Below are 23207 nucleotides of genomic sequence, written 5' to 3' on the forward strand. Positions count from 1 at the left end.
TTGAATAACGTCTTCAAACTCTAATCTTTCCAACTACTGCTTATACTCTTACTATTTCTACCACTATGGGATTTGAATCGACAGCTGCATCTCTATGCTAATGTGGTATGGCAACTCGAACTGATATACGTACGTACGAAGTTCTACGTTGTGACTGACAGACTCCTGAAGTGCCTATGGTGGAGCGAAACGACAACAATATAAACAAATGCTAATAATTTCAGGAATTAGTTGTAAAGACGTTCAAGTAGAAAAACAAAGTGGTACTAGCTTCGCTACATTTACAACGTTGACTTGATTTCTGGGACGAAATAAAAAATATATAAAGTACACTGACTTTACATTTGACTAACTATTGGTGTCCGAAGCCATTCAGACCCATAATCTCCCTAACAATACACCCAAGGTGTTATAATCCATCTAGATAAAAGTCTTCAGAGAAGTATATGTCAATCATAACTTCTGTCTTTCATGTTCATACAATTTTCGTCAGATAATGAGTCGTGCATATTCAGTAGTGGGTCATGAACTCATTTGAAAAACCTCTTTTGTTCACTCTACCTGTGCAATGAAAATCGATTTTAAAAGAGTAAGTTGGTGGATATAGACAGATCATCAAACAGACTAGTGACTCCATGCATGAAGCACAAGAAGAAAAAGAACGGTTTCGTACTTTCATCTTTTGAAGTATAAGAAAATGAATTGAATGTATGATAGATACCTGTAAAAATCATCACTTAAGTTGAACATTGTGGCTAATACTATCCTTTCAGCAGCTGCAACACAAAATGAAAGAGAAAAAGATAAGAATGAAGGCAAAATTCCTCCAGTTAAACGTTTCTAGCTCCTAAGATAACCATTGGAGTAGCCACCGCAGTCCAGTAAACCTGATTCGAATACTTAGAGGGCTTTGTTGCACACACACAAGTTCCTACATAAAGAAATTCGCTCTCTAGATGCATGAACCAGCAAACTAATTTTGGGGATGGAATGCCAAGCTACAGAACTTGCTGGTTTTCGATGGTTAGTTAATGTTAACAGAAACGTCGAATTTATTAGATGTCACTCTAATATTTACTGAAGCAGAATGAAAAATTATAGGATAACTTGAGTTCGGTGAATAAGTCGTTATTTACTTGTCCGGCAAGCACTTAAGAGACCGAAACGACTTTTGAGATTAACTTCGAAAAAAGCATTTATACTGTTCACTTGTGCAAATCATGTGGTTTTCTCTAGTTATACGGACCAAAAGTTAAAGATAATAAAGAGGCCAATGCTGAATATCTCACCGAGCTATAAACACTGTCTGATCGACTAACGTCTTCAGCCCGAGAACTACCAGTATGAGAGTTTGTCGATGAACCAGAAAAATAACGTGAACCACTTTTAGTCGTGTTAGTCTCTTCAGCATCAACTAAATGAATGATTGAGATTATAATTTTTAGTTCACCTTTCCCTCTATACTTAGCAGAAACCCCAAAACGCGGAATATTTGCCATAGGACGTAGCGTACAATGTTGAAAGACACACGCAGTTTCCAGTCTACCGTAATAAGTATTATCGGTCAGCCGATCAGTATCAATTCTGCATATTAAATAACTTATTGAAACCCACACATAGTCCCTAAAATTTCACTTATAATCTGGTTAATGCCGATCATATAGTAAGTGACACGTACGTTTAACAAATGTTTTAACTACAAAACAATGCTGAATCTTCTCTTTTTTGTGATATTATTTTGTTACTTTTATCCGTCACTATCTGCATTCATGAATTCCCACCTGTCATAAGGATAAGGTACAGGACGCAGCAATAAATACCCCCCCCAAAAAAAATAAAGTTTCTGTATGTACTTGACACTATTGCTGACCTCATTAGTTTTGCTGGAGACACAACAGCTGAAGGCTCATGGTCACACATCTGCACTAAATCATAAGTGAGTATGCAGTGCTATGCATCCTTTGCAACTACTAGCCAGCTTAGACCAAACTCTTTCCGATGCATCAACAGCTTTACAAAAATGTCTTCAAACTCTCTCGTTTCTGAATGCTGATTGAACTCGATTATAAATGCGTTTTCGAACTTCCGGTACCTGACGCATCTTTAAGGACTTATTATTACTTCATATTATCATTGAAACCCAACCAGTGAAGGCTCGTTCCCTCCGTCTAACCCCGGAAAATTCTGCTGAGAAAGCCTAATTTGAGAATAAGATGTAGCTGAGAGCCATTTGAACTTTTCATTGCCGTTAGGAATCATCAGGGCCCATGGTAGAGGACGAATGAAGATTGCTAGTTGTATCATAAATATAAAGGTTCAAACAACTTAGTAGTACCAGTTAGGGATCCTGCTACATATATTTTCAGATTCTTATTAACTTTTTACAAAAAACGACTTCTCTAAAATCCATTTAGAGTGAGATTATCACGAGATCCTGATTAGTCCCGTTGGTCTTCAGAGTACTTCAGTCATAACTGCTTTCGTTCTTCCCGAGTTTCCTTGAACGCTATTTGGCGTTAAGCACGCTGAATAAACATTCTTGGGATTTATGGAGCCTGTTGACAAAGGTTTAGAATTAATTGTCGATTACTTCTAAATCGCTAGTAGCTTCCCGGTACATTTCAAAACTTTACACCAGTTATCCGGGTAATCCAAACTAATTTATAGTGGCATATATTTCTCCCAGAACAGATACACTCCATTTTTGCAGGTTTCATCTACGATTTACAACATTGATTTGCATATAAGATGCTTCGTAAGTAGGACTGATAAAAAGATGAAATCATATAAAACGAAATGCTGTACATTCATACAAATGCCGCAGAGTTGATAACTACGTTTGTGCTTTAGTGTTGCACTTTGAGCGCAGGTATTACAGTGTTTCAAAAATAGCATCGCTCCCACGTTGCAACCATCACAATGTTCACTAAGTTCAAACTCGGCATCATTGCATTGTAATTCCGGTCCTGCTAAGTATTTATTCAACACATTTTTAGGAAGTTTATAGTCATTATAAACTGAAATTAAAGTGTGCCTGGTATGAGCTGTAAACATGAAAGGCGCGTATGTTATGTTTGCTTCAAGCCCCAGAAGATCCATAGCTGTGTACTGAGGGCGTGATGCTGAAAAAAAGAAACAAAGAGCAGCACGACACTCAGGTATAAACTCTCAATAATGCTCAACAGTTTGTAGCTGAACAGTCAAAGATAGGTTAAACTAGTAGATAAAACTCATACTAGCTGTTGTTTCTAGAGTGCAGTGTGGTTAAACCTTCATGTAAGTGAATACAATAATAAAGAAAAATGAGTTGTGAGGTATAACAAGGTAGAGTTTGTCCAACTGATGCAAAGTAAGTTGTTAGAGTGAGGAATGCCATTTATTAGAATAGAGAGTGCATCACGAAAGCAAAATGTTAAGAAACACTAGTAATTAAATCTTTTAATGTCTGTCGCTTTTCATTTTTCACCTGATGCCAGCCACTTTGTCATAATGTAAAAGTCTGGGTCAGCATGTTATAGAATATCTTAGTAGAATAGGGAATTTGATTAAAAAATCCGAAACATGAGTCTAAGTAGAGAGTGTAGGAGAACAACATCACTTATTTAGTCCCTTGTCCCCATTCATAAGGAGCCTGAAACAAAAAGTGTTCTGCACCACTAACATGAATGGATTGAAGTTATCAGAGGTCAGGTTTCATGTTGTTTTGTTATTGGTACATTCGCAGCAAAATATGACCGTGGTATCCACGCTATCACAATGCCGCGATTCTTACGTGATATCACTTTTTTGATAATTTTTTTAAACAACCGTTCAATAGATATAAATCTGAGGGAGAGGAGCCTTATATGAAGTAATTTTGTTTTATTCATCAAATTAACAGTCTTCTGTAAACTGATTTAGCATGGTGGAAAATTGAGACTGTAGAAATCATTTTGGTCGAACTCATCGTAAGCTTCTAGTACACCTTGTTCTTCTTGGCAGTGAAGTTAAGGCACTGAAAATTAGCAAGGCAAGAGTCCTAAAAAGATATCGGAGGTTAGTTAATCATTAGGATTGGAGTACGATTCACAATGAGGAAATAAGGAGGAATTAGATTCAGTCGTCTATTCCGTCCTTACGGACATTAATTTGTTACAACTTATGTGTAGTGTCAAAAATTATTACTCATGTATTTATTTACTTCTTTTTGTACCCATTTTATTTGCAACCATTGTACATTGTATTTTGAAATTTTTGGGTTTTATTCCAAGATTTGAATAAACACTTATTCAACCACTAGTCATGTTTCCCGTGTACATAAAACGAGGGGTCTATCTGCACGAAATTGATGAGCTTGATATTGAACACAAAGGTTCTGTGTATTTACACTTACTAGGTCATATTTACCAGTGTTTATTATTTGAACAAAGTAATAACTCCGAAGTACTTAAATGCTTGCACGGCTTATTAAAGAACCAAAACAGATAATCACGACTATAATAGGTTTTTCAAATGAGTTCATGACCCACTACTGAATATGCACGACTCATTATCTGACGAAAATTGTATGAACATGAAAGACAGAAGTTATGATTGACATATACTTCTCTGAAGACTTTTATCTAGATGGATTATAACACCTTGGGTGTATTGTTAGGGAGATTATGGGTCTGAATGGCTTCGGACACCAATAGTTAGTCAAATGTAAAGTCAGTGTACTTTATATATTTTTTATTTCGTCCCAGAAATCAAGTCAACGTTGTAAATGTAGCGAAGCTAGTACCACTTTGTTTTTCTACTTGAACGTCTTTACAACTAATTCCTGAAATTATTAGCATTTGTTTATATTGTTGTCGTTTCGCTCCACCATAGGCACTTCAGGAGTCTGTCAGTCACAACGTAGAACTTCGTACGTACGTATATCAGTTCGAGTTGCCATACCACATTAGCATAGAGATGCAGCTGTCGATTCAAATCCCATAGTGGTAGAAATAGTAAGAGTATAAGCAGTAGTTGGAAAGATTAGAGTTTGAAGACGTTATTCAAGGAGTATAATCCAGTGGAATAAGTCTGGGAAGATAAAAAAGATAGAGTCATGAAGAACACTTCAGGAGGGAATTATATGTCTAGTTCGTGAAATAATTTAAAAAAAGCAAATTTAAGGTGGAAGAAAATTTATATTGTATTTATCAAGAAAATGTTCAGACGTATTATTTAAACGTGAAGCTTAATGAAACACACTAAGTCTACTTAATAAACCCATAAATGTGGATAAGATTCTGTAATGTAAACTATTTTCCGGAAAACAGAATGTTATCTGGACACTAGCGCATCAGTGTTTTGATGCTAAGTAATAAGTGAGTGGTGTAATAAAGGGTTGAAGTTGTTAGGAATTGAGGCCATAGTATGGAAGTTCTCGGTGAGTTTCCAGTTGTACATATTGTGAGGTTCTTCAAGTGAACAGCAATAACTAAAGGCCATGGCGAAAATGCACAACATCCGAAATGGTTTTTCTTTTTTGTGATGAAGTAATTCTATTTGACAAGTTGTGCCATTGTAGCTCTTCTTGGTACCTCAGGTGTAGTTTTCGAACCTATCTGGACTGAACGCTCACCACTTAACTGATATGCTTAACCGTAATGGGATAGGTGGATGAATATATACGTTTAAATCGTTAGATGCTCACTCTGTTATTTAGTTTGTTGGAAAGCACTCGGTCAAAAAATCGCTTTCAATGCATAGGATCTCCAAAGCTGGCAATCTCCCTTGTTTGTGTTTTAGTGATTGAGTAACCTTTGAATTCTCAAGTAAAACATCATTTTCGAGACAAAAACAGGGGCTAATTGTTTCATCTATAGGGATCATAATCGGTACCTATTCCCAGTGGCCCCTCGAAACTGGCTTATGTGTAGCAGAACTAAGTTTCTGTTGCAACCCTTTAATCACTAATTCTGATCAATTATAATTTGATTTAATGAGGACTTTCTTTAACTTGGTTTCCATGTGCTGCCAGTCTTTGTCACTTTCTCATAAAACTAGGGAATTACTAACCTGTTATTTATTTATTACTATTTAATTTAGTTGTTTTTGACATTATGTATTGATACCCAAAGTCACTCACAATGGTATGAATGTTTGCGCTTCATTTTCCTTGTGAAGATTTCGTAATTCTTTCCTTTCTGTTTCACTGTATCATTCGTTTCTCATTGTATTTTTTATTTCTCTTGTACTAATGTTGTCACGTATTTTTTACCTATTGGTTTTGCTTCTATTGATCTCGTGTTGAAATAAGATTTAGAGGCTTAGATCGGTAAACATTTTTCTAGGTCCCACTCTGCTAGTGTCTATTTGCAGGATATGAATCAAATCTGTTTTTACCACAAATAATAAAAACTTCATTCATGTACCTGTTTTATGGTTCGTAATATTATACTAGTTTACTTGAAACAGAAGTTTTCCCGACTAGCTGTAAGGCTATGTGATAATGTTTCCTCTTATGGAAGTTCCTGTGGCCATTTATTTCACTATTTATAGGTCACGTTATTAAATTTAGATCGAGTTTTTAGTTTTTAGCAATAATCCTCTAGGGAAGGATCTCTGTAGTCCAATTTCGTCTTATCTATTTTTTAGAAAGACGGTGAAAATTTCCCTTGAGCTAATTACTCATAATAATTTATTTAAAATCAACCAATGCTAGTGTGTTAAATCCATTTATAATTCGTATTTAGTTATGATTATGTGTGATAAGTTTTGCAATGACTTTTACTTACCGGATATAGTAATAATCAGGTGTAAATGGATGAACGGAAGCATTTTATTCTTATCCACAAATTGGAAAACGAAGTTCCATAAAGTCACCCAAGAATCATAGAAAATTGATAACGATTAGTAATTATAAAAAAGGACATCTAAAAGTAGTGTCAGTCAATCAAACGCAACATAGAACCTGGCATGTAGGTCCAGATCGCCACATCCTATTAGCTCTGTGAAATAAAATTATCGGGGTTAATCCAGTGGTAGTAGCGGTAGTAAGTGTTATTGGCAATATAAAAGACCAGGCATTCAATATGCACTTCAAGAGAATATGGGTTTAGTAGAAATAAAAATGTTTCACAAGTCACTTTAGAAACCCAAATTCCAAATAAGGATGGAGTAAATGCACCCGCTTCATTTTGAGTGACTCTGAGCAACGGGAACCAAAGACTCTGACTATTAGTTACAAAATTTAGAGTGATCAGATGCAGGAGCTCGTCCTTTATTTTTTTGAAGGATTTTGGCTTCAAAGTTACTGCAAAGAAGGTTTTAAAGGGATTCAGGATTTCTGCCGTAGTGTCACGTTTAAAGTCGACACGTGTTGAGCGCATGTTTTAATACATTGATAACTTATTTTCTCGGTTTTGTACTTTTGTTAATAAAACAAATGAAATGCTGATTTTATAGACTTTACAAATATTTATCATTAAAAGTGGGTCACATGCTCCTCTCTCTGAAACATGGTGTTCTTCAAATTTAAATCATGTGACCAATAAAAGACATCCTGTGCTTGTGTCTGTAATCGTTATTATTAAATTCATGGATGCAGAGTGCTTTTAGTCAGTCTATGCCTCTCCATAAGGCGTAAAAAACCTAAGTAAGCGAGAATGTAAATAAATACAAAAAGCACCAAGGTACTCAAATTACTTTCGAGAAAAACAATACATTTTTCGGTCATTTGAACTGAGACAAATCCAAATTGGAGAAAACAGTAGCTGTGATGCATAACAAACGACGAGAAAAATGAATTTAATTCAGCGGCGAGTCTTTTTTCATGGGTGAACCTATTAAATATATGATAGCGAGTTGAAAATGCCACAAGTATATGCAGTTTGACATCACATTTAAAAGTAAGACCTATAATCGAAACGTGCCACCCAATGAAATCAGAAGTCAGAAGCGAAGAGCTTCGAAAATAAATTTCATTGATTATTAACATATCGACAAGTGACTGATCTAATCTGGTTAGCGGTTGTAGGAGGAGTTAGGCACGGCGTTCCCAACCTTTGCGGTTGTTGCACTGCACGCGAGATGTAACGGCGAAACGGCATCCAGATCGTTTGCATACATTTCTATTGACTATACTGACGTAAACTGTTTTATAGATGCCAGCAAAAGCCTAAGACCGTGAAAAAATACAGTACACTAAAAACTGGCAAAAATGAATAAAAACGGTTCACGATAAACTGAATCTAGTCTTTGCGTGAAAAACTGAAAAAGAAACAGAACAGTAAGCTGAGGAAAAACCACAGTTAACTATTAGGTAGGGTGCCCCAAATGCACTAGTACGGCCAGGGAAGTCCTACTCACTGCCTTCTCGTGGCATTACTATTGTTTACGAAATTGAGAGGACGAAAAGCGAACGTCCGGCGCTTCAACCGGGTCGGTGGACACGGCGAGTCCACCTGGGGGAGTTGGAAAATCCTGATTCCAAACCAATGGTGCACATGGGCTCCGGTATCCTGAAGGAACAAATGGCGTATGAACCAATCGTTGGAAACCGGCTACCATGGGACTGCATCTCCTTACGATGCTTCACTGTCCTGTGGATTAGACCTTTAGGTCAAAAGCTCCGGGTGTGGCCCCACCAAGAAAACCACCTGCTTCGACCTGGGCACCCGAGCAATATCACAGCCCACACACAAACCAAGTGACGTGTGGCCCATATGTATTCGGTACCCCTTTGTACCAATATTCATGTGTTCAAATAAATAAATAAATTCTAATCAGGGCTAGCTCTTCTATGACCTCAAGATTACAGACTTTACCGATTCATATAGCGAGAGGTGTAGTCGAATTATTCTCCATATCAATTGAGACCTAGGCATAGAAGATTGTTTAATGATCCTCCCATCTGGGTCTTCTGTAGATTGCTCTATGTAAAAACCTCCCACGTTTCTTCATCACCTTATAGCATCTAGAAAGTTGGTGTTCTTTATCTTTTCCACTTTATAAGTAAGTTTAATTACTAAAAATATAATCCACGTCACACATCGTAAATAACCGAAGTATCATCTACATACATTTTGTATAAATGAAAATCGCCTGTAGTGGCTTTCACTTGGCAGTTTTTCAGACTAGCCATAAACCAGTTTGTCAGCAATGAACCTAAAAAAGCCCTTTGATGATCACTTTTCAATTGTGTGGATAAGTACAGCATGTTTCTGAAAGTTTCTTCGTTTTCGTCCCGCTTTTATTTTTGGTAATTGGTAACTCTTTGCAAACTTATTGTGGATTGTCATTGTCTAAATTGTATATACACACAATTGTACAACTGCGAAAATTAAATCCCCAAGGGATGGGTCGCTTGGCTGAAGAATTTCCGTTTTTATCTTTCTCACTACTTTTTTCTGTGCATTCAAAACGCTGTTGAACTTAAAGAAAGTGGTTCTAAACTCAAATAATAGTTGAACTTTTAATACAACAGGGCGAATTATTACAGTTGTGGTACATTTTAGAATTCTCGACTATGTTATATTGTGCCCTCATTAAAATGTTCAACCTATCCCAAGAAGTAAGGCTTTCACATCAAAATCGTATTGATCTTTGTCTAGTAGGTGTTTTTAGTTCTAGTAAATCCTCTCTACAGATAATAAACCAATTTATCGTTTATAATATTCTAAGTATCAGTGAACCTAACAAGATAAAATTCCTTTGTCAACTAATACGGGATTTTAAGTAGACTTTCTTGTGAAAAGCAACCTTTTATAACTGTAAGTATATATTCCTTATTACGACCCAGCCATTCCTATTGCTTAGTATTCTTGGACATCAATACACTCGACAAGTCCCCAAATCAGAACACGGTTGAACAGGGAAGAAATTATATTCCAAATAACAAGGATAGATGAAGTAGGAAGCGCAATAAGAAATACGTTAGTATATTTATAGATTATACATGAGAAGCTTCTAGAGTCTTCTCCAAGCAACGATTAGAGCTGATTGGGTAAGAATTAGCCAATCAGCGTGCAGCAACACCATTATGCATGAAACATGCTTTAATCCAATCTATGTCCCGCTAACGCAATCATTTTGCACAAGCGAACTCAAGCAGTTAGAGTTATTTCTCAAATATTAGTTATTCATTTTTACACGAAAAGAGCCACTCGAAAAAATGGAATGTATAGCTAATTCATCTTACGATACTTTTGCAAATAATAATATTTATTTCGACTAGTAAGGTTGATTAACGTGTTGCGCGATAATTTAACTCCCGTGAGTCATAGCGAACCAATATATAAAGACAAGTAGTCCATCAATCATTTCATCATTTACATGTGTGCGTGGTGCATCCACGTGTCATGAAACACTCTTCTAAGTGTAACCAATCAGTTTCTAGCTAAGAAACCTGTTGTGAATATTAATGAGATTAGACTATTTACCATTTCTACATACATCATAATCATATTCATTCTCACTACTTTTCTCATGTTTCAACCACCGGAAGACGATCACTCTTTCGTTTCGCTGTCAAGCATACAGTCAAGAGCGTCCACTTTAACTAATAATTCACGTAGAAGAAACAAGTTTCCTCATCGTATAATTGATAATTTTCAAAAATGGGCTTTTAAATCATCCAGTCAAAAAGCGTCTCACACTTCAAGTATTTCTTCATTAAACTCAAGTCGTTTGCTAAATGATAACGAATTAAGTGATAGCTGTGATTTAACTTCTTTCACCATATCTGAACGCGAAGAAAGCATTGTTTCCGAAGTAATTCGTAACCGTAAGCAACTGGAATCCTTGGTTTGTGGTCATTCTGATTTTGCTCGCAATCACGACTCACTATCTATCGATCAAGGTATAGTTGTAGTTCTCTCTAATCTTCTTAGGCGTTGTTCACTGTTATATATCGGCTTTGGAAATGGCTGAACTGGAATTACGAAGCCAAGTTCCTTTAGATTCTAATGGAATGTTAAAAATGGAACAAGTCAATCATTCCAAGAATAATTTGGATCGGATACTTAGTGTCCGTAACCCATATAGAAGAATGAGACTACTTAGCCCCTCACCATGTATTTTGGCCCCAAATAGTAGAATTTCAAACTCAGTAAGGTGTATCAAGTTGCTACATAAGTATTTTTATTTACCATAACTGTTATTCTAAATCATAAATATTTTCGCTTTTTTTCTCAATAGAATATTGAAGAAGATGCGCGACTGGGGTTCGCAAATTTACCTGAACAGATGCACAGGAAAGCTGTCAAGAAGGGCTTCAATTTCACTTTGATGGTCGTCGGTGAGTTAACTTAATCCTACACTTGCAATGTCCATACCTTATGAAAAGGATATTTCTCGTGAATTTAATACTGGGTTGTATAGATTTTTCATATTTAACGTTCATAAAAATTGGTTGTGTTCATTTCAATCTGCAAAATTAACTTGCAATCAAAGTTTCATACTCACTCACTGCACAATCAACATTTTTTTTATACATCTACGGTTAAATTTATCGTCAGTATCATATTTCGGTATAGTCTTGTTGGTGAGTCTCAAGCGATATCTTTACATCACTTCTTTAACTGTTAATGAACCCTTTAGAATCTCAAAAAATATTTGTTAGTGTTGTTTTAAAACACACCTAGCTAGATCTTTATTTTGCATTGATTCGAAGACACCAGCTGTTATTTTGGAGGGAGTTAATAAACGAATTTCCGGTTAAAAGAAATGAATAGAATATTCGTCGTGTGGATGATGCAGAATGATAGAATGCAATGTTTGAAGAGATTACGAGTTCACCTAATTTGAAGATTCTGTGACAATGACCAATAAGCTAGCTAGTCCGACGCGTCACAGCCCAGCTAACTAGAGAGAGAAGTTCAAGTTCGGAAGAGGGAAATAAATTTCACAAGCAGCCAGAAGCACCAACAACCAAAACAAGTACTATATATATAATTTTCTCTTGATCGGATCCGTGAAGTTTTCTTCGTAGAATGTAATAATTGAGATTAAAAATTATATTCTTAGGTGGTTTTGTAAACTACCCACAGACAGTCACGTATTGCCAAAATTATAGAGATACCTATAGTTGTCAACCTTGTTAGTGTTTTGGTTAACTTTCTTGACTTTGCAATCACTGCATCTTGATTCGATTTTGAAGTGGTGTGTTTGTGCATAATTCATTTGACTGAAATAAAATTACACAGAGTTCTTTAATTAGCACCTGTTAAAACACCTCTAAAGCGGTTGGTCTTTCTTACAAGTAAATCACGTTCTCGTCATGCGATTGTACCTGATTACAATGGCTATTTTTTGTAGCTGTGGCTTGGTGGTCAAAAAATTCAACTTCCAATCACTCTGTCGCTGTTTCAAATCCTTTTACGTCCACTTCTGTTTAGGGTAAACGTATTTACAGGATGCTGCTAACCACCTCAATAGTTAACTGTCAGTTTTCACTCTTTAAATAAATTCATCTCCTACCCAGAGATTCAATGCCTTGAAGTATAAAGACAACACAGACCTGTTTATTAAAGATATAAATTAATGATACAGAAACATTTCATCAATTTTAGTGGAGTGATAGGCAATAAACTATCGGAACACTCACTTGACGTTTGTAAATATAAGATCCCAAAGATATAGCGAAGATATCCATCTACCTATTAAACCAGTGGCATGGATATGACTATTTTCAGTCATCTGTTTTTTCTCTTAATTTTCCATTATAACACCCGTAATCTGTACTCATTTTTACCAGGTTTTACATTGTTTGTGGATCTATCTAGTTTACTCCATTTTTTATACCCTTTAAAACCTATAATCATCGTATTTTTATGCTACTGTTATATAGTGATTGACATCATAAATTAATTCAGTTGATTTCTAAATGCTACTCTCTTTCAGGTGAAAGTGGTCTGGGCAAATCAACGCTAATTAACAGCTTGTTTGTCCAAGATTTATACAAAGATAGAGAAATTATTGAAGCAAATAATCGTATTCAAAGCACAACTCAAATTGAAAAACGTCAAATTGAATTGGATGAGCGTGGAGTCAAGTTACGCCTTACTGTTGTCGATACTCCCGGCTTTGGTGACGCTGTGAATTGCAATGACTGGTAAGTTTATCGTGTATATGATTTTAGTTTACTTCTATGTCAAAATCTTGACGTTAATATAATAAAATACGTGATACGTTTCTTGGTGCTACCGCAATACCATTATTTCGTTAAGTCAAATAATACTTAATGACTGACAACTTGATTTTTTTTCTTTTTTTATGTTATTTTCTTACTATAATACCAAATTTAAGGACTTTCATTATAGACCAAGACCAGTTAGAGAACTGCATATATCAAGCGGTGCTAGACTGTTCTTTCACCCTAATTTCAGACGTTAATCTGTGGATACTCACAACCCATATTCGATCAAGCTCAAAACCTTTACATTTCATGGGCATCACAACTAACAAGTCCAATCTATATTATACAGGCAACAGGATTTTACGAAAGCTTAGAAAATCCATGTCCATACACTAATAAATAGATGACTATTTAGTATGTTGCTCTGTGGAAATTTTTTCAAAGTTAGGCTTTATGATATGCTGAAATCGACCGGTAAACTCATTGTAGTTTCCCTAGAGGTAAGATGTCTAAAACTCAGATAAATCAATTCTCTGCTGTTCTTTCTGTTTTTCATTGCTTATCTAGACAACGTCAATCTGTGAGATTTTTCCATAAACAACGTATGGAAATGTATGATTTAAAATTATGGAAGGTTCGTTGAAATATAATAATATTATGCATTATTTCATCCGAATAATTTTAATACTCTTGGTGAGTAACTGAGTACTTTCCGAGATGCTGATTGTTTCGAAGGTTTGTTTGTAGATCCCGTATACATCTTATTATTCAAGGTTTTAGTTAGAATTGATAATTAACAATGATTGCTTTGTTTTATTCAGCTATATTATTAGACGACTGTTTATCTGTGATGTGTTTAAAACTTGTCTTAGCCTTTTGTATTGTACTTTTTCTTAGTTGGAAACCAATAGAAGATTATATAGACAGCACATTTGAGCAGTATTTTAAAGATGAATGTGGTCTGAATCGTAAAAATATTCATGATCATCGAGTTCACTGTTGTTTGTATTTCATATCACCTTATGGTCATGGGTAAGTCAGTGAACTTTATTTATTAAGATGTAGTTTGATAATTTAATTAGTCCATCAGATTGTCGTATTGATTTGAATATATATATTTATATTCATAGATTTTCATTGAATTCGTACCAGTTACCGTTTTTCTAACCTAACATGTTCAGATAATCTAGCTGTTTTCATTAACAAAATATAGATTCACTGTTCTGTAGTGTCATTTTTTATTATATTTCTGTACATTGGTAGGATTAAATGATTGTTTTTGTTACATAACCAAAGCTCGAAGATATATTAGGTGAATACTAAAGTCATTTGCATATGTAAAATCATGTGATGAACACTAACTAACTTGTTAACATTCATGTTTATAAGTTTATATATACGTAGCTATCATTTAGTTAAAAAAAATCTAATTGATTTAATATTAATGCAGTGTAAAAAAGTTGTCGAATTCTCAGTTCATTAGAATTAATCCTAGTTATACTTCTAAGCTAAAATCATTTTTCTGAGTCCATTTTCTTCTATCAATCCGTAATAGGTTGATAGAAATGCTTGTATGGTATCAAAGTTATTCATAACCCTTTAAGTAAACCAAACTATGGTATAAAAATTCTCATCTTAATGTATTGTTTTTAGGAATTTACTACTAATCTGTTGAGCTATGAGGAATATTTGTTTTGAGTACAAATGAAATTAATAACTGTCAGACATAAAAAGTGACATATTATGATTTGAGTTGTTATACTTCAAATGAATATAATAAGAGGAAATTTACAAGAGAAAAATCTAGGTATTTAAATTAATATAAACGAAGTTGTTTTGAAATTGTAACCGATTATTTCAAGGCTATAATCATACCTATGTATTAATTATTTGATAAATTTGTTGCCAACTATTTGATACGCCATCATATGCTGGTTTTCTTAAAACAAGGATAGGAAATTAATCAGAAACTGAATTATTTCAGTGTTTATAACTAGAGTTACGTTCTTCTGTAAACAAATAACTAGAAAGGAGATAATAGTCAAAAGTTTAAAGAAATTTCTCCCTTTGTGTATGTTAACGAATAATGGTTTAAAGTATAATTAAAAACTCAAAATCTAGAGAATGGATCTTCTTTATGTAGAGATTCATTATCAAACTGTAAGACCGTGTATGAAATTACTAAAATCTCCACAAAACCCCCTTCTGATAAATAGAAAACAATAAAATAAACATGATACAATAGGAGGATTTTAATACTAAATTATATAACGCAAATAGTAATACAATTTTGTGTAACCTCTACACAATGTGCGCAAGTATAATTGTCTGTCCTGTTCGGTTTTACATGAAAGCTAGGAAAATTATCATAAACTTGTAAAGCGAATTTCAGTTAATTTGCTTAACGTTAAAGTCCTTCCTCATCCAAGTATTTAAGACAAGATAGCCAATTAAGTATTCAGACCATTAAAGAACTTATTCATCATTATCATTTAAATATTGTTGTTACTTCTTTTTAGATCTATTTTAATTCCCAGATATCGATGTGGGAAACTTTTTAATTTTTTGTTTTGATTCAATTTAGTTTACGCCAAATAGATGTTGAATTTATGCGCCGTCTTCAACATAAAGTCAACATAGTCCCTGTAATAGCTAAAGCTGATGCATTGACTGCTAATGAATTACGTGCATTCAAAGAACGCATAATGACAGACTTTGATCGTTACAAAATTGATATTTATCGTTTACCTGAATGTGACAGTGATGAAGAAGATGAAATCAAACGTTTAGATAAAGAAATCAAAGTTAGTTAAGCATTTATTCATTTATATGGTAGTTTTGTCGTGGTAATCGATGTTTGAGGCGGTAAATTTTTCCTACCCAGAACGTGTTCTGACTAAATCAGTCAGTTACAACGTAGGACCAGGCACATATATGCATCGGTCCAAGTTGCCATACCTCGTTAGCACAACAAGATGAACACCGAATTCATGGAAATAGTTAATTTAGTGGTGGTAGTATATAAAGAAAGGTTGTATATGAAGATATAGTATAGGAAGGAAAATAGTTATGAAGCAATTTTAATCTCAAGGTTTAAGGGAAGATAAAGAGTGCATACACCTACGCCACTGTGATCGATTCTGAGCCATGTCACACAGAGTCTCCAACCATTGGTTACTATAGTAACGTGGACCCCAACCAGGTAGTCTGCATCTGCCAACATGGCTCAGACTAGAAGTTAGTGACTTCAAGCACTGATGCCATGTTTTGGTTTGGCCGCCCTTAACTCTCCTCCAACCATCCCCTACACTAGTCAACATTGCGCGTCCTGGTAATCGGTGTTCAGGCATATGACTAAATACTAATTTGTGTATAAATAACCCTAATTGTTAAGGGACTTTTTTAGCCACATAGTCTTCAAGTGGAGAATTGTTATTGCTTCTCTCTATTTTGCTACTCCTCAACACTATAACAGCTTAACTCTCAATTGATCCGTGTATTTCACTGATTCTCCAGTTGAATCTCATTGAAATACTTGAATAAACCCTAGATTCTACGTTGCTTATGACTGACTTATAAATTACAAGTATGTAATCATTATTCGATTATAACATTTAATCTCCTTATGATTAATAATAATTCGTGTAAATTTCGAAAATTTTTGTGTTTTGTAGAGAAGTTATATTTATATTCACACATTTGTTTGCATAAGATATTAAAAATTCGAAATCACTCAAGCAAGCTTGAAACGTTCCAAGGTCCTTGAAATCAGTATTAGAAAACAAAGTATTTATATTTATTCAAGCTTATCTGTTTGTTAATCATCTTATTACCCTAAAGAAGTCCAGACAAGTTTGCTGGACGAAACGTTGGAATTATTTAAACTTCAGTCGCTGAGATTATTTCAAATACAATTTTTACATATAATGGCTTCTCTGTATTCGGCGCCCAATTTTTGTCAAACTGTTCTTTCTAATATTGACGAATATTCGTATAAAATAACTTCTATTGTTCTGATGTGAAGTTGTATTTCTCAAGCTCTAAATAGTTATCATTAATTTTTTTTGAATAGGCTGTCCTACCATTTGCTGTCGTCGGCAGTAATTGTGTTATCGATTTGGATGGTAGTCGTCGAGCTCGTGGTAGACAATATCCGTGGGGGTCAGTTGAAGTAGAGAATAGTCGTCATTGTGATTTTACAAAGCTGCGTATATTTCTGCTAAAGTAAGCATACTCTTATCATTTGTATCCAACAGTCAGTTCACTTCCTATGCTTTTTTAAAAATTTATTGATACTGATTTCTCAGACATACTATTTACAATGAATATGACACACTACCATCTGTACCAGGAAAAGTTTTCAATAGTGTTGCTGAACCTGATGAGAGACTCAGTAGACGTTCAACTTCGAGATTAACAGGCTGGATTCCGTAAGGATCGGTCGTGAAAAGACCAAATAGCGACACTACGGATCATCGTGGAACAATCAGTTGAGTGGAATTCGTCACTACACATCAACTTCATTGACTATGAGGAGGCGTCCGACAGTGTACATAGGAGAACTTTATGGAAAATTCTTCAACATAATGGCGTAACCTGAGAAAATCGTCACCATCATACGAAATTCATACAAACTACAGTGCAAAGCGGTTCGTAGAGGACAGCTGACAGACGCATTCCAAGTGAGGACCGGAGTCAGTCAAAATTGCTTGTTCCTTTCTCTTTCTTTTGGTGGTTGACTGGATTATGAAGACCTCGACATCTGAGGGGAATAACAAAATACAATAGACAACTTATATGCAACTAGGCGATTTGGATTTCGCAACTGACCTGGCTCTTTTATCCCATACACACGAACAAATGCAGGTGAAAACAACCAGTGTAGCAGTAGACTTCAATATTCTCAAATGAAAAAGCAATATCCGAAAATACAACACAGAGAACACCAACTCAGTCACATTTAATGGAGAAGTCCTGGGAGTTGTGGAATCTTTTATGTACCTGGGAAGCATCATTGGTGAACAAGAAGGATCTGATGCAGACGTAAAAGCGAGAATTGATAAAACAATGACAATATTTCTACAGTTGAAGAATATATAGAATTCAAAACAACTGTCAACCAATATCAAGGTAAGTATCTTCAATACGAACGTCAAGACAGTTATACTGTATGAAGCTGAAATCTCAAGAACTACCACAACCATCATCAAAGAAGTACAAATAGTTATAAATAATTATCTACACAAGATACTTTATGTTCATTGACTGGATACCATTAGCGACACCCTACTGTGAGAGAGAACAAACCAGCCTAAAATTTTGAGATTTGAGTGGTTAGATATATTTGCTTGTCTGTATTCAATAATTCAAAACGTTTGATTGGATTATAGGTATCATTACCAAGTTTTGACTTGATAATTTTGAATAAATTAAGCATTGGGTAGATTGTTATAAATAAATTAATATATATGTAATATCCCAATGAGTAGAAAAATAAATTTTCTGACGTTTCGTGACTCAGTGTAAGCCACTTCTTCAGAGAATAAATAACCAAATTAAGAATTATCCAAGTTTAATTAGTTTGATTAGATTGCTAAAAGGTGTGACATGAAGATGACGTAATATATTATGTATATACAATATTGTGTATTGACTGTAGTATAAATAAAATCGAGTGGCATAGATTGATCACCTTGGCCAAATTCACTAAACATTCGAAATTATAACACAAACGTAAAAACAATATATGGTTCGGTAAAAGAACTGAAAAACAATGATCCCGTTACAAGTTGTTAAGTTGTTTATATTTCCTTTTTTTTAGTTATCATTACCATTTAGTCAGACTTTCTTTCACAAGCAGAGAAATTATTGGTGTTTCACCAAAAAAAATTTGCTTTTTTTGACAACAGACTTTTTATTTTGTTTCTTGTTATTTTCCTTAAAATTAATTCTAGGACACATATGCAGGATTTAAAAGATATGACATTGGATGTGCATTATGAAAATTATAGAGCGAAATATATTACTGAACGGATGTCTAAACGTCAAAGCGATCGTCGTGAAGGTGTTAATACTGGAGCGTACGTTATTCACTTAAAAACAATTCACTTATTCCATTTATTCATATTGTTTAATTCAGTCACCCATAAAGTTTGAGTTGTATGACAAACATTCCTAACTAGAATAATAAGTTTTCAACATTTTAAAACCGGGTTCAAGACAACGCTTATTTCTTGATTTCCACTCAAGATATATATACTTGACAGTATCCTTACTGTTTTTCTCATATGTTTGTTGCTTTTTCAAATTACTTTACCAGTAATCGAAAGTCTTTTTGGATATCTGTCATCAACTTCTCATTACCTCTTTATACCAAATATATTGATAGTACTTATTGCATCGTTGAAATGTGCATCTCTCGTGGTATGGAAGTAAAATAACCTTATCACAGAAAAATTTTAAAAAAGTAAGATTTTCCTCATATTGATAAATTCTAAGCGATTTCTACTGGATTCAGGTTGGTTTTTTATGATGCTGTACTTACAACTTTTCACAGTTCAGGTATGCGCTACTTGTTTTGTCAGTGTCAACCTCTTGTTTCCTATGAATTGTCATCATTCTCTTATCATTTCAATTTGTTTATTGCGTTGAAGAGAATTTCATGGTTTCTGTTAGGGAAAAGAATTTCATTTTGTGGTGCGATCTGTATGTTAGTGCCATTTCTTCGCTTTGAATATCATCATTTATTTGTATGTTTTTTGATAGATTTCAGTCTTAGAATTATTTTGTTTTACCTTTTCAACCTACTCAAACATTGTTCAGTAGCATAGCAATTGTTGTGTTTGATAGGATATAGTTGTGTTAATTTTCATGTTTGAACCGTGATCAGCGGCCTATGCTTCTCCACGAGGATAACAGGCGTAAGTAAGTAAGTTAGGTCTTCATGTTTCATTTATGAATTATGCATCGTACAATTTCTACCTGTTCATATTTTTTATATGATTAGTAAATCTTGGATGTAACTCAAGCTGTTTATGTAACAAACAAGTAAGCAACTTTGAATGTCCAAGACCACCACTTTGTGAATAGGAATAAATATTTGCTGAACTCTCTGTTCTGCTTGGCGGTCCGGTCCGCTCTTTGTTAGGGAATATATATATATGTCCTCTATCAATTTGACGCCTAAACTTTCAGATCTGATTCGTTTAAAGTTTGACAAAGGTCCCCACAAAGTTATATCGTTTTTTGAATATTTCATTTTTTTTATTTATATAATTTTAATGGTAATAATAATGTAATATATTCCCTTTTGTCTACTTGTTGGTAGATTGGCAAGATTAGAAAAAGAGGGTGGAACTGGCTTTGAGGCTATTGTTGATCAAGATAGTTTACTAAAACAAAAAGAGGAAGAGGTTAGTCGAGTTACAAACTTTTGTTGTGGTAACATTATATGTCCAATAACAGCCTCTGCAATATGAATCATTATTCACAAACATACTGGGTTTATATACCAATCAAACTGACCACATCGTACCGTAAAATAGAAAATAATATTTGTATAAGATTTGGCCAAATGTGACTGTGAATAGGGGGAACAGTAATTAATAGACTGAGGATAATTCAAGAATGGTGAGTCGTATAATAATAGTCTGTAGGTCAAAATAAAGCTCATAATAAGAGGGACACGAATATGGATACTTTAGTTACTTAACAATCATAGAATAGGAAATATACATATCATATTGGTCCACAAATAGTCCTCAAAGTTACCATTCATAATTCTCCACGGGATACAACATTAACTTTATCAGTAAAAACATACTTTGGATATATTATCAATGATCATATTAGCCTTAAAATTGTTTAAGTTAAGGAATAGTTTCTAAATGTTTTCTAATATAAGACGATGTTTATCCAATATTTTTTTAAAAATTAAATAATTAGAATTAGAATTTATATAACGTGGTTAAAATGATTGCCTTTAACTCATTAGTATATGCTAAATGTTATCTATAGAGTTAGTTTTATATATTTATGTAATACATTCCATTGTAATTCATATCTTGATCGTTGATTAAATTTTTCATTGATTTTTACTGAAGTTTATTCATTTACAAAATAATTCAGATCTCAATAAAAAGAACATAGTACAACGAATTTCAGTTAATAATAATCAATCTCAAATAATATGCAATAACTTAAAATGAATAGGTATAGATCTAAGTTGACGCTCATCATACACTGGGGAACACAGCTAGAATATTTGAATATCAGGTTTACCATGGTGGTCTAGCTTCAATTGATTAATGATTTCAACTATAAAATTACTAAAATCTCCACAAAATCCCCTTCTGATCATTTGAATATTCACTACAATTCTTGTAGTGCGCAGTGTTTACAGGTTGAATAATAGAAAGCTAAATAATATTACGTAACAGCATTGTCAGTTATATCATAATAGTTACTCACTTTTTATCGGTAGTAATCAAACCTTTCGAAAACACTTCTTATTATTCTTGTTAAACTGATAAATAATTTTCGGTACATATATATTTTTTTCTCTAGCTTCAGAGAATGCAACAACTAATGAGTAAAATGCAAGAACAGTTGAAACGTAATACCAATGTTGTACCGAACCCATCAGTTAGTTTAAATAATGGTACAGGTAATGCTCAATCTTCTTCAATTCCTGTAACTGGTCAACAAGCGTCTTGAATACAAAAAGCATATAGGCTGGCTAGGATTCAAAATCCCGTTATCACACTTGTTTATGTCTTATTATTTTGCTTAACATTCAGTCGATGAGGTCGCAATATAGTCAATATAATGTGCTAACAATAATTATTTTATCGTTTATACTTGCAAAACTATTTCTTCTTTCTTTCCTTAAATCTATACAACATTGTCTAATTAATTGTTTGTGTCTACTTATGTTTATTCAATTACCGGTTTCATATAATCTTGTTTTAATGAAAAAGTAGACAGAAATTCTACTTCCTTTTTTTAAAAAATGAACTTATTATGTTGCACATTCTTAGTTTTTCAATTATGTTCGCATTTCGTTAAAAATAAAGGTAGAAGGAACTGTTAATTTTCTCTTTGACTGATGGTGTATTGTTTTTTCTTTCTCAGTTTTTGTAGGTCAACATAAATTTCTTGCTTTTTTTTTCTTTTACTAATTAATCATGAATGTGCATTTTATCTTACCTTTATAACATTAAACCAAACCAATCGATTACTTTCTTTTCATTTTATTAATCTAGTCTATCTTATTCATAATTTTTTATTACTTTATGGGTACACCAATTTCTGTTACATTTTGTCTACTAAAAATTATATTATCTGATGTGAAAAAACTCTACATTTTTGTTTTCGTACGCATTTTCATACTTTTTGTTAAATTTTGTCTTTTCACTTCATTTTATTATTTCGTCTATTTAACTTAAAAAAATGAGGTGAATAAACCATGCTTATCAGTATCCTAAAATATTGTGTTCATTCATTTTTGTTTTTTGTCTTAAGTAGGTTTTTTTCTCTTTATGTACTTAGCTGCTTATATTTGACGGTTTCGTGTAAAATATATGTTATGTACGCGTAATTGGTATCTTCCAATTTACTTAACATATAATTGGAAAAGTGTTGGAAAGCTAACCTTTACTCATCTGTAAGATATTTCACATCATCACCCAAAATTAAAAGTTTCTGTACAATGAGCTCAGCTTATATAATCTAAGCTTTATGAACAAAAATTTCTACAGTTACCGCTCTCTGTTAATTCGACAGAAATACCTACAAATGTAATTACGACCCTCGGAATCTTAATAGCTTATAGTCTCATATGAAAAATACTTCAGAAATAATCCTTAGGATCTTAAAACTTGAAATTACTATTGCTAACAAACCAACACAAGAACCTTATTACAATTTGTTTAGACAGAAAGATATAGCAGCTAAACAAAACGTTACAAGTGGTAAGGATAAAGTCAGTGAGTAGTCCGTTTGGAATCCAAGTGAGGACCGGGTCGCGTTTTTGGACAAGATCATTAGAGCAAACTCTTGGAGATTTTTAACGTGATTGATCCTATTTAAATTAGGTGCTTATGAATTTTTTCCACTA

At 33.8% G+C, this 23207-nt stretch overlaps 1 protein-coding gene across 1 annotated transcript; it reads left to right on the forward strand.

Annotated features, from left to right (window-relative positions):
- Positions 1-10440: 10440 nt before the first annotated feature.
- Positions 10441-22686, forward strand: Smp_041060 (putative septin; the record flags this gene model as incomplete). Its single annotated transcript, XM_018794469.1, is given in 11 exon segments — positions 10441-10813; positions 10845-11062; positions 11152-11251; positions 12856-13066; positions 13988-14122; positions 15675-15894; positions 17163-17314; positions 19045-19170; positions 20418-20502; positions 21656-21822; positions 21830-22686. The coding sequence occupies 10 exon segments, from the start codon at positions 10441-10443 to the stop codon at positions 21803-21805; spliced, it is 1770 nt and encodes a 589-aa protein (XP_018648879.1). The 3' UTR covers positions 21806-21822; positions 21830-22686.
- Between the last annotated feature and the right edge of the window lie 521 nt (positions 22687-23207).

The sequence above is a fragment of the Schistosoma mansoni genome, chromosome 1, assembly GCF_000237925.1.
Source record: "Schistosoma mansoni strain Puerto Rico chromosome 1, complete genome".
Taxonomy (NCBI): Eukaryota; Metazoa; Platyhelminthes; class Trematoda; order Strigeidida; family Schistosomatidae; genus Schistosoma; species Schistosoma mansoni.